General features: G+C 38.9%; 1 protein-coding gene across 3 annotated transcripts in view; it reads left to right on the forward strand.

Moving 5' to 3' along the window:
• The window catches only part of LOC143643187 (olfactory receptor 8B12-like), a 142,003-nt gene extending 137,943 nt beyond the window's left edge, over window positions 1-4,060 (forward strand). For all 3 annotated transcript variants that reach the window (XM_077111945.1, XM_077111944.1, XM_077111946.1), the window contains one exon: window positions 3,112-4,060. In XM_077111945.1, coding sequence (XP_076968060.1) covers window positions 3,128-4,060 — 933 coding nt within the window. In that variant the 5' untranslated portion in view covers window positions 3,112-3,127. The remainder of the gene's footprint in view (window positions 1-3,111) is intronic.
• The last annotated feature ends 7,991 nt before the right edge of the window (window positions 4,061-12,051 follow it).

The raw sequence follows: 12,051 nt of genomic DNA on the forward strand, positions 1-12,051 counted from the left end.
TCCATATATTGTATTCTGGAAATAGGGCCAAGGGATGTCACTGGACAACCATTTGCTCAAAGAAGATTAGGCACAGGACTGACGGATCTAATCAATAATCTTGGAAGAAGCCAGGATTAAAAATGTGGTGTCTAGGAAATATCTGTGTAGGACCCTCCTTACTGATGAATTCAACCCTGGTGAATTGCATGAGAGATCAACATGGTTATGGAGGATTGTCAGCAGAAGCATGGCTAGGCTTTACTGAAAGTGACAGAGATATGAGAAAATGAGGAAGAATAATTCTCAGAGCAGGGCCATGGTGTGAAAGTCTGAGCCCTAGAGTGGGGCCACCACCTGGCATTCAGAGATGGGGGGCTGCCACTCCAGAAGTCAGAAGGACAGAGCACTGAACCACAGATTACTCATAGACCATGGAATCTAATGGATTTTCACTGCAGGATTTTGGATTCATTTGGGACTCATGACCCCTTTTCTTTCAAATTCCTTCCTTCTAGAATGGGAAAGTCAATCCTATGCCAGTCTCATATTGTGTTTGGTAGCAAATAACTACTTTGATCGTTTTACCTGTCCACTGATGGAGATGAATTTTGCCTTACAATGAATTATACCTAGAGTCTCATCTGTACTTGTTTTAGATGATTTAGAAGATGAAATCTAGACTTCAGAGTTGATGCTGGTTGGCTTAGTACTTTTGCGGCTGATGGGATCTGGTGAATGTCCTTTTGCAGGTGGGAAGGGCCACAGGGTGTAATGTTATGCATTGAATTGTATACTTCAAAAAGATATGTTCACTTCCTATCTCCCAGGATTGTAAATATGATTCATTTTAGAAATAGCATTTTTGAGATACTTTTAGTTAAGATCAGGACAGACTGGATTAGGTTGGGCCCGATCCGGTATAGTTTCTGCCCATTTGAGGAGAGGACAATTGGAAACAGAAAAACAGAGAGAAGACAGCAAGGTGACAGAGATAGAGATTGGGTTATTAAACAAGCCACAGAATGCCATATATTGGCAACAAGCTACCATGAGAACCTTAAAGATTTCAGAGGAAGTATGGTCTTGATGACGCTTTTGTCTGGATTTCTAGCACCCAGAACTGAGACAATAAATTACACTTGTTTTAAGCCAACTGTAATGTTGTAATGGTAACTCTAAGAAACTAAAACAAAAAGTATCTGAGATATTGAAATATTGAGTAGAGAAGGCAGAGGTTAGGATAGGTAGTAGAAAATAGTAAAGAAAAAAAAACAAAACTAAAGAAAAAAAAAAACTAATGTCTGATCCTGCACTGGAAAAGGATATACTAGGATTCAGTTTGAGAGCATTGAGCAGGTAGAAATTCAGTTGGGGCAAGTACTCAAAGAAATGTGGGTAGAAGTCAGGACAGTTATGGGGAATTTTGGTTAGTTATAAATTCAGAGAAATGTTGATCTTGGAAGAGGATATGAGCAATTATCTAATTTGGATTCTTTATTACAATCAAGTTTCCATTCCATGAAAAGATAGGGGAAGGGAATCAATGAAATCTTCTTTCCTTTCTAAGCTGGGAGCAGTACAATTCCTGGATTTAATTGTAATGTGGATAAATCATTGAATGTCCCCTTCTAAATTATATTTGCCTTATTGTTTACCCTTCCTGGCCGTAATCACTTTTTAAAATTAAAGTCATTTCATTTTTATGAAAATTAAAAAATTTTTTTTACCAGACTTTTAGGTCCCAGGTGGCAAGGACCCTACTTTTCGGATTTTTACTAGTGCTCTCATAAGGAGGCAGTTTATACTGGTTGCTAAATAAGAGATATAGAAGCAGAGAGACATAGCACCACTGGGGTTTCTGAAGCCTGTTGTCTTTGTCAGCACCCTACCTTTAAAATGAATATCATTATTGTGAAGAGTAAACAAAGTTATATTTATATATTGCTTTTGGATCTTGGCTTTCAGGTAATATTCAATGCTCAAGAAATGGTAATGATAATTATTTTTTTCAAAATGATTTGCTCTTCATAGTGCTGAATAGATGTTAGTTGAATGTAATAATTGAGTCATTAAAGGACAAATTATTAACATCATGGTACAAACAAAACATTCCTTCTTGCTTAGGGATGGCAGTCTCTAAGGTAATCATCCAAAGGGAGTTTATACTGTAACAAGCATGTTGCTGACATCTCTAATCTAGAATAAAATCCTCCTGTGATGCTTTTGATTCACTAGTCTGGAAAAAGTTCCATCTTTTCCCTGGAAGCTGGACAAGGGCTTAGAGCAATCCAACAATTAGAAATGATGTTTTGTTGTGGAAGAGTTCTAGCATAAATTTGAGGTTCTGATCCTTTGATCAGGACTGGGAGCAGAGGGTTCTGAATTCAATGCTGTCATTCTCTGTTCCCAAGGGCCATTTCTGGAGGAAAATTGTGGATAAGAGACAGTGAGTGCAGTGTAGCCTCGAGGTTCTAAACTCAAGACAAGTGAGTGCCTGCCTGATCTTGGACCGTCATGTAGTGTGGTGGTGAAAAGCACAAACCATGGGAGCCACATGACCTGAGATCATCTTATTGCTGCAATTTAGGAGTATTTTACTCCATGCTAATGATTTAGTCTCAGGTATCTCATCTGTAACATAGGGAACATAACATTGTCACATAGAATTTAGACCAGATTCTCTCATAGTAGACACTAAATAAGTGATAGCTTTACAAAATTATTATTTCTGGGAAAATAACACAACTTTATCTTCCAGCTAGTCCAGCACTGACCCAGAGGTGGAAGCCCTGAGCATCATCACAGTGGCTTCTACCTGTCAGAATTCCTTCTGAGAAGAGGACAGGTGTCAACAACTGAAGCAGAGGCAGGAGAGGAAAGGTCACAGAAAAGGAACCGACTTAAAATTTAAAAAGTCATCCAGTGTATTTTTAGCACCCCTCTCCTTAGGTGTACCAGCTGTCATCGTGGAGACAAAGTTCACCCACATTGTATTCTAGCCTAGCAATTCGTAAAGACCAGAGTTTCACATCTCTGTCTGTGGAATCTGTTATCAAGAATGGTGGTGGGATCCTGGGAGGGTGATAGTGAGGTTTTCACTCTAACTGGTTCTTTCTGTTTTTCTCACAGACCCCACCAGAGGAAAATGGCAGCTACGAACTCTTCTGTGACTGAGTTTCTCCTCTCAGGCTTAACGGACTTGCCGGGTCTCCAGATCCCTCTTTTCTTCTTGTTTCTGTGCATCTATATCATCACTGTGGTGGGAAACCTGGGCTTGATAACTCTGATTGGACTGAATTCTCACCTCCACACTCCCATGTACTTTTTCCTCTTCAACCTCTCCTTAATAGATTTCTGTTACTCCACTACCATCACTCCCAAAATGCTTGTGAGTTTTGTCTCAAAGGAGAATATCATATTGCATGCAGGGTGTATGACACAACTCTTTTTCTTCTGTTTCCTTGTCATCTCTGAGTCCTTTGTCTTGTCAGCAATGGCGTATGACCGCTATGTTGCCATCTGTAAACCATTGTTGTACACAGTTACCATGTCTCCGCAAGTGTGTCTATTCCTTTTGTTAGGTGTTTATGTGATGGGGCTTTTGGGGGCCATTGCCCATACAGGGAGTGTAGCAAGTCTGACCTTCTGTGCCGACAACCTTGTCAATCATTTCATGTGTGACATCTTTCCTCTCCTTGAGATCTCCTGCAATAGCACATATGTGAATGAGCTGGTGGTCTTTATTTTTGTGGCCATTGACATTGGGGTGCCCATTGTCACCATCTTTATCTCTTACGCTCTAATTCTCTCCAACATTCTCCATATTCACTCCAAGGAGGGTAGGTCCAAAGCCTTTAGTACTTGCAGCTCCCACCTAATTGTGGTTTCCCTTTTCTTTGGTTCCGGGGCTTTTGTGTATCTTAAACCACCTTCCATTTTGCCCCTTGACCAAGGAAAAGTGTTCTCCCTGTTTTATACCATTGTAGTACCCATGTTAAACCCACTAATCTATAGTTTGAGGAACAAGGATGTCAAAGTTGGCCTGAGAAAAACCATGAATAGAAACACATTTTCTTAAGAAAGGAGGAGCAATTGAGGAAGAAGATCCAGTGCTTTATTTATTAGTGTGTGTGTGTGTGTGTGTGTGTGTGTGTACATGGGTGTTTTAAATGAGGGATCCAAGTTCCAGTTTTTTCTCTCACGTACAGGAATGAATTTTACTTCCTTACATTTGGATAATTGTTTTCAAGGCATTCTTTATTTTATGAAAATTGTTTCAGCAAGCATAGATCAATTAATTTTGAATGGATATTATGAATCATTTAAGATATACAGGCTTAATGGACCTGTATATCAGAGACTCAGGCATGTCTTTTCCCAAAGACAAACAACCAGCAGGGGCCACAGATGGGACTGTAGTCAGGCCCTTCAATTCCAATTTACTCTGTTTTTCTGTATGCCTGTTTCTTTGCTCCATTGCTGCCCTTGCAAATTTAATTTAAAAGTGTAGTATTTAGTATTTGAAATTTGATTCTTTTCACAGTCATTTCATGTAGCTTCTCAACAAATAACCGTGATGATTACAATTTTTTTCAAGAGGATAGGAGGTGAAAAAATTTCTTACGTTGTTTTTGGCCAAAAGACAAGAGAAGTGTGGGAAGATTGGGGTGTGTGAGTGGCAGGTATGTTAAGTCCCAGATAGCAATTAGTATGAGAATTCCTGAGGTAGTGCTGGAAGTCTAGGGAGCCTGTCTCGTTTTAAACATGGGTAGTTAAAGTTACATACAACATTTTAAGACTAAGTGTGTCATAATTTAGAGCGCTTTCCTTTAAGAAAGGGAAAATCTGTGCTATGACTCAGAAACTTGTGGCTCAGGACAATTATCTAAGTGTCTGGAAGCTTTAAAGGAGCAGTAAATAACTTCAGGATCTATCTACTTATCAGGCAACGCCAAGCAGTTCATTATTAGAAGAGGCAACTTGCACAGAATTTTCTGGCACAGTAAATAGTACTTCCCATACAGGCTTATGTGGGAAAAAGACAGTTTATCTCAGTGCTGGTTTGTAAATCCACATCATTTGGTAAAGTGAGGTGCAGGTTTATGTCATACATGAGAACTTTTTCTTGTAAATGCTTCGTGAATGACAAAGTTTCTTCTGAAAACATTAACATGTTCATGTGATGGGGAGACACTTCGGTTTATGAACTTTTCCTTGGGAAAGTTCTCTTCTTTTGGGAAACAACATAGTTTGGATGAGTGTTTAGCTTTGCTCTTTGGTATGAAACAGATCAGTGGGAATGACATCCTAAGATTGAGAATGTTACTTAATCAGAATAGGACAGGGAGGAAAACTGAGTTTTCTGTTGGGTTTAATAAGCTGGTTGAAGTGGAGAGGCCATATGAGGTTGGGGTGTAGCCTCTAGTACTTTTAAGCCACATAGTAGAGTCAGTATTGCATTGCAGTTCGGTTGGTTAGAAGTTGAATGACTGAGCAAATTATGTAATGTCTCTAAATATTATTTTCTTTGTTTTTAAAAGGAAGACAGCAATTTTCCTCTCTTGAGGTTTCTGAGAGAAATCAATGGCAGACACTCCATAAATCTAAGTTCTCTCCCTGCTGGACTCCATCTAGTTATTAGCACTTCCTATAGTTTTTAAATGATGTTAGGCAAATAACTTCATTTTTCTGGGCCTCTGCATAGGCATGAGAAAAATGAGCTCAAATCTAACTTTTGTTTTAAAAATGATATATTTTGGTTAAGTAGTATGGAATACTTACACATTGAACAGTGTAAGTGGAGGTTATACAGTGAAAAGATCTCTTCCTCCTGTTTAGAAATTTCATTCTTAAATTCTCTTTGCTAGAAAAAGTAATTGCACGATTTTTCTTAAGAATCCTATAGAGATATTAGATGTATGTTTAAGTATTTATGTCCCCTGCTCTATTTACATATATCTGGAGCCACTTCTAATTTTAAACTTTTATAAACGCATCTTTAAGAATGATTCTTACAATAGATACAGATTAAAATAGGATGAAGCAGCAAGCATTACAGGGGTAAAAAAGAAGAGTAACCACTTACTAAGGAGTGTAGGAAGATATATGGCTAAGAAACATGAGAGAGACCAGAGACATTTTTAGATTGGATGTATCCTGTGGTCTCCAACCCTGCAAACCTGGAGAAACATTAGGATCCCCAGACATCCTGCCCTACCTCATGTTTTGCACCAGCTCCATTTCTATTTGGTGGATGCTGTGGCAAAGTCAGAGCCCTCGATAGCTGGAAGCACCAGGGTTATAAGTATTTTCCATTCAGAAAACTTTTCTATATGTTTAGTTAACGTATTTTTAGAAAAATTTTCAAGTCTTATTTTCTTTTTCTTTTTGTAGCTGCTCAAATTTACTGTTGTAAATTTGTGCTGTGAAAACATATGTATGAGAGAAAAGATCACCGGTGTCATGTATCCATGTCCTTGCCCTGGTAGAACACATTTCCCTGCCCATTGACATTCGGCTTGACCGTGTGACCCATTTCAGTCACTTGTATATTAGCAGTTGTGTAATAGCAGGGGCTGGGAGTGGGCTTGTAAGGTGGAGCTTTCCCTGTTGTGCATCAGCCACTGCCTTTTGAGAAGAGCTTCGCCTGGATAAGTGGTAGCCTTTCCAACCCATTCTCCCAATGAGCACTTGTGGAGCAGACACTCACCCCACCCCAAATCAGAGCTACTCATGTGTGCCAGATGAGCTCAGCCACCACAATCAAAGTGTAGATATGTGAGTGATATGAATTGAATCATGTCCCCCACAAAGACATGTTCAAGGCATGACTTCTGGTTCTGTTGATGTGAACCAATTTGTAAACAGGATCTTTGAAGATCTTATTAAAATGTAGCCAAGCTCATCAGGGTAGATCTTAATACAATATAACTGGACTTCTTGTAAGCAGAAGAAAATTGGATGCAATGTATAAGAGTGAGGAGGAGACAAAGAAAAACAGATGGGCAAGTGAGGGGACCAAAGATTGAGTTATGGGTTGCCCGCAAGCCACCTTCAGAATGGTACAGGCTTCAGAGAAAGCATGACCCTGCTGATACCTTGATTTTGGGCTTCAAGACTACAAAACTTTTAGACAAGTAATTCTTGTTATTTAACCCAACCAGTCTATGGAATTTGTCATGTAAACCCTGGCCAAAAAAAAATGATAACAAGTATCATTGTTGTATGCCAGTGGGGTTTTGTGATTGTTATACAGCAATAGGTAACTGATAGAGCTGCATCATTCACAATTCAGCAAAGGAGAATAACAACTGCATTATGAAATTTTCTTCCAATTGGTTCATCCTCTATATACCATGCTATGAAATGCCATTTAACTTATCATTATAATGTGAGCATTTTTTCCTTGTTAAATATTTCGAGTTACAATTTCCCATGGATTTATCATGTAGATATATTTTATTTAAGCTTTTCTTTTCTGTCGGTGAATATTAAAATGCATCATTGTCCCCAAGGTTTTATTACTATAAGTAAAGCTGTGATTACCACTTTTGTGAATAACATTTTGTCTAGACTTCTGATTATTTATTTTCCCAGGAAATAGGGAAAGTAATTTTTGTTTTCTTTATTTTTTCATCCAAATTATTTTACCATCTTCCCTGTGATTTCCTCTTCTTTGACCAATTTCTTATTTAGAAATAAATTATTTAATATGTGATCTTTTTTTCTCAGATATGTTTTTGTTATTTATTTCTCATATAATCCCCTGTGTTCAAAGCACATGCTCTGTAAAATTTCAATCTTTTGCATTTATCAAAAGGGGTGTAGAATAGGAATCGAACTCATACTTTGAGTTTAAGTAGTCCAAGATTTAAGTGAAATTGTGCCTGAGAGTAGTCAGAGTTCTTTATGTGTGAACACAATGAGCAATTCCTCCTTGGGAGAGTATCCGTCGGCCCTTTCTTCCCTAGGATTCTAGGCAGACTCTGGGAGCAATTTGTATTTGTTGTTGCAATTTTTGAATGTGAAAATGTATGAAAAATGATGTTTTTTATGGCTCTTCTTAAACAACTTTTAAAATATGTTATGATTGCTCTACTGTGGAAAGACGGCATTTCCTTTCTTGATTGGAGAGGAATATTAGGGCATGTCTTGATTAGCTATTAGGCCTTAGGTCAGTGCTGTCAAGAAATTTCAGCACTAAGGGACGAGGCTTTTATTTTATAGTATAACAGTGATACAAGGTTATAGTTTCAGGGTTGTCCGCTCTTTCATTATCAGAGCGATTTTCCTTCTAGGAAAGGGAAAAAAAGGACTGTAGGATCCTACTCAGGTATCACTAGACAGAGCATGGGTGCGTGGCTGTATTTTAACATCTTTTCTGTCCTTTTACTAATACAGAGCCCTGGGACTGAATGTTCTGAGAGCTCCTCCTTCACGTTGTTGTCCTGGTATGGGGGTGAGAAGAGGAGGAGCCTGAGGTTGTGATGTATTTAGGTCTTTTGGCAATTCTCATTCTTGTTTCAGGCCAGGTCCCTGAGCACCCTTGGACACGGGCCTGTCTGAGCGGCTGCTGCCTTGCTTGTGAAAAGTGGACTGGGTCTGCCTCTGCACGTGCTAGCACAGCCCAGCCAGCCTTGCTGGTCTGCAAGGGGATCCCACGGGCTCGTTGAACTTTTCAAACTTGTGCTTGGAATTGTAAGGAGAGGGCAAAAGGGGCAGAAAGTGAAAACATTCCTACATCACTCATCTTCTCTTCAGTCAAAACTGCAGGTTTTCATATTTAAAGCAACAGAAATTCTCACTTTGGACTCAAGGAATTGATTCTGTCTCTTACATAGTTGTTCTTTCCCAGCTCTTATCCTCTGCCCTAACCTGACCTTTCTCTGGTTGTGCCTCTCCACATGGGATGCATAATACATGGGACCACAAGGATGCACCAAATCAGAACCTGTCCCCTCCCCCTTCTAGACTTTGCTTTCAGTGTTGGGCATAACCCAATTCCCTGCCTAAATACCCTGCCCTACTTAGAGGCTCTCCCCTGACTCACTATCGCAAGGCTGACCGCACAGATGGTTGTTCACCCTCAGACCCACATAGCCAGGTTGCAGCTGTGTTTAAGGGCTGTGGATGGAATTCGGACGTGAAGATGCTCCTGTGTGTGTGTGTGAGGCCCCTTGTAGAGTGGAGAAGACCTAGGATTGGAAAGTGGAAGGTGGGAAGCTGTCACTGTGGGCAGGGGACCAGGAGGTAGGAAACTCTTCTCCTAGTACCACATTCTGATATGGAACCCAGAAATCTGAGATTTCTAAATCTGAGCCTGGCTCTTTAGCTTGCTATGATGGTATATATGTAAAGGTAGAAGGAAAGAAAATATTTAACTTTTTGTTTACTTGGTTCATAACTTTTATATATTCAGATATTTGGTGTGTGGGGCTTCATCTGTAATCCTTCGACAAGCCCCACAGTTATTAAGGGCTGGCCTACCTGTTATCTCTGTTCAACAGAGCAGTGTCACCCTCTTATCTAGGGCATCTTGGGTGTGCCCTAAGTTGAGTGATGTAGATGGAGAGGTGGATCTAGGAAAAGGAATTTTTATTTTTGTTCCTTTTTTAAAATAACTTTTTAAATTGTATAATATATCGTATATACAAAGCCATGAAATAAAAAAGCAATAGTTCCTAAAGGACCCCTGAACAAGTAGTTACAGAACAAATCCTGTCAGATTTTTCCTTCTTACTGCTCCAGAAAATAGGAGGCTAGAAGGCTTAAATATTTTTTATTATCGCAATTGACTTTTTTTTTCCTTTTTGTGAAAAATAACATATATACAAAAAGCACTAAATTTCAAAGCACAGCACCATAATTAGTTGTAGAATGTGTTTCAGAGCTTGACATGTGTTACAATTCCAGGATTTTAGGTTTTTACTTCTGGCTGCTCTAAGATACTGAAGACTAACAGAGATATCTACTTAATGATACAGCAAACATACTCATTTGTTAAATCCTATCTTGTCTGTAGAACTCCACCATCACCTTTGACCTTTCTATCTGTCTTTAGGGGTGTTTGGGCTATGGCCATTCTAACTTTTTCATGTTGGAAGGGTCTGCCAATAATTTGGGGTAGGAAGATGGATCTGTTCCTTTTCTTTTAATCCTCACTGTTTTAGTTTGCTAATGTTGCCAAAATATAACATACCAGATAATGGGTTGGCCTTTACAAAATACAATATACTAGAAATGGGTGTAATTTACAAGCTTACAGTTCTGAGGCTATGAATATGTCCAAATCAAGGTATCATCAAGACAATACCTGGGCTCTGAAGACAGGCTAATGGTGATCTTCAGCAACTCTGCCACATGACAAGGCACATGGTGGATTGGCTGCTCTCTCCCTTCTCTCCCAGGGTTTGCTGTTTTCAGCTTTTGGTTTCTCCATCTGTGAATTTCTTTCTCAGCTTCTGTGTGCCTGTCTCAGTTTCTCTGTTCTCAGTTTCAGAGAGGTCTCAGTTTCTGCTCTGTTTATGTTTCATTCTCTTTAAAGGATTGCATTAAGGGGATTAAAACCCACCCCGAATGAGATGTGACACTTCTCACCTTAATATCCCGCTCACCAAAGAATTTACTTACAATGGGTAAACAGTCAAGAAAATGGATTAGCTTTCAGAACATGCTTTTTCTGTGGAACATAAAGCTTCAAACCATCACACTCACTTTCATGCATCGTATGTCTCAGGACCATCATTCTAAAGTGCTTACGGGGTTTCGGCTTCCTAAATGTGCTTTTGTTGATTTATGTGCTTGCATTTTTTAAATACATAAATAATGTGCTGTATATTTTGTTATCTTTCTTTTCCCACACATTACTATGCTGTAATTTCCATCCATGATGCTAAAGGTATTCCTTTGCTCCCCAGTGGTGGGTGCCCATTTTGTCTCCAATTTCCTATACAATCAGCATCTTTATACATGCTTTCATGTGGGCATTGGAGAAAATAGTTCTAGCATAGTTTGAATCCCAAGGCAAGGATTGCTAAATTCTGCAGATGCATTTACGTATTTTTCTTAAGTAACATTTTGTTCTGCAGAACAGTCTACATGCATGAGGGTTCTTCAATTGCCACATCCTCATAAACATTTAACACCATCCAGATTTTAAATATTTTTCCAGTTTTATAAATATGAAGAGATATCCCATTGTTATTTTAATTTGCACTCCTCTTATTAGTAACGAGTGAGCATCTTTTCATATGCTCGGGGGCCCTTCAGGTTTTTCTTCTGCAAATTGTCTGTTCTATATATTATGCCCGTTTTACCCCTGTTGTTGATGATGTCATTTTCTTATGGACTTTCAGGTGTTTATGTGCTAGTTAGATATCTTCTCCAATTCTATTATTTGCTATTAACTTTATCTCTGGTAACTTGTGCTGAACAAAAATCTTAATGTTTCATGTAATCAAATGCACCACACCTTTTTTTGCTCTTTCATTTCTCCCTTTTTTAAAAAAAGATTAATTTCTACATGTTCTTTGGAATAGAGGGGATCTTTAATGGTGAAGTTTTCAGCTGCTGCTGGAGAGAGGTCAGGAGAAAATATGTAAAGTAGCTACTCTGGAATACTCTCCGTATCAGTTCCACTGTCTCTCTGGTTAGAGGGTTAAAAGGGTAAAAATTAAAATTCTCAGATTTCCAGGCATGTAGGGTTCTGCATGTGAATTAGTTAGATTTGGAAGGTGGGAGTGTGTAACAGAATCTCCTAAGGGTTTCTTAGAAAACAGGTACTGGGCCCTACCCAATTATTCAGGAGGTCTGGTGAGGCTGAAAGTTTTCATTTCTAATTAGTTCCCAGGTGATAATCATTTTGTAGAATCTCTGATTTAGAATGCTATCCTACAATGCTGTTGTTTGCCTGCCAATTTGTCTGTATGAGAGACATTTTTCATGGTGGCAGCAGTGACAGCAACATCAGGAGCTTCCTAACTTTTAGGTCATCTCTACTATGGAATTAATTGCTTTGGATGCACTAGTCCAACCATTCAAGAAAATATATACATGTAATTTCCTATATTA

This window comes from Tamandua tetradactyla, chromosome 8 (genome assembly GCF_023851605.1).
Source record: "Tamandua tetradactyla isolate mTamTet1 chromosome 8, mTamTet1.pri, whole genome shotgun sequence".
Taxonomy (NCBI): domain Eukaryota; kingdom Metazoa; phylum Chordata; class Mammalia; order Pilosa; family Myrmecophagidae; genus Tamandua; species Tamandua tetradactyla.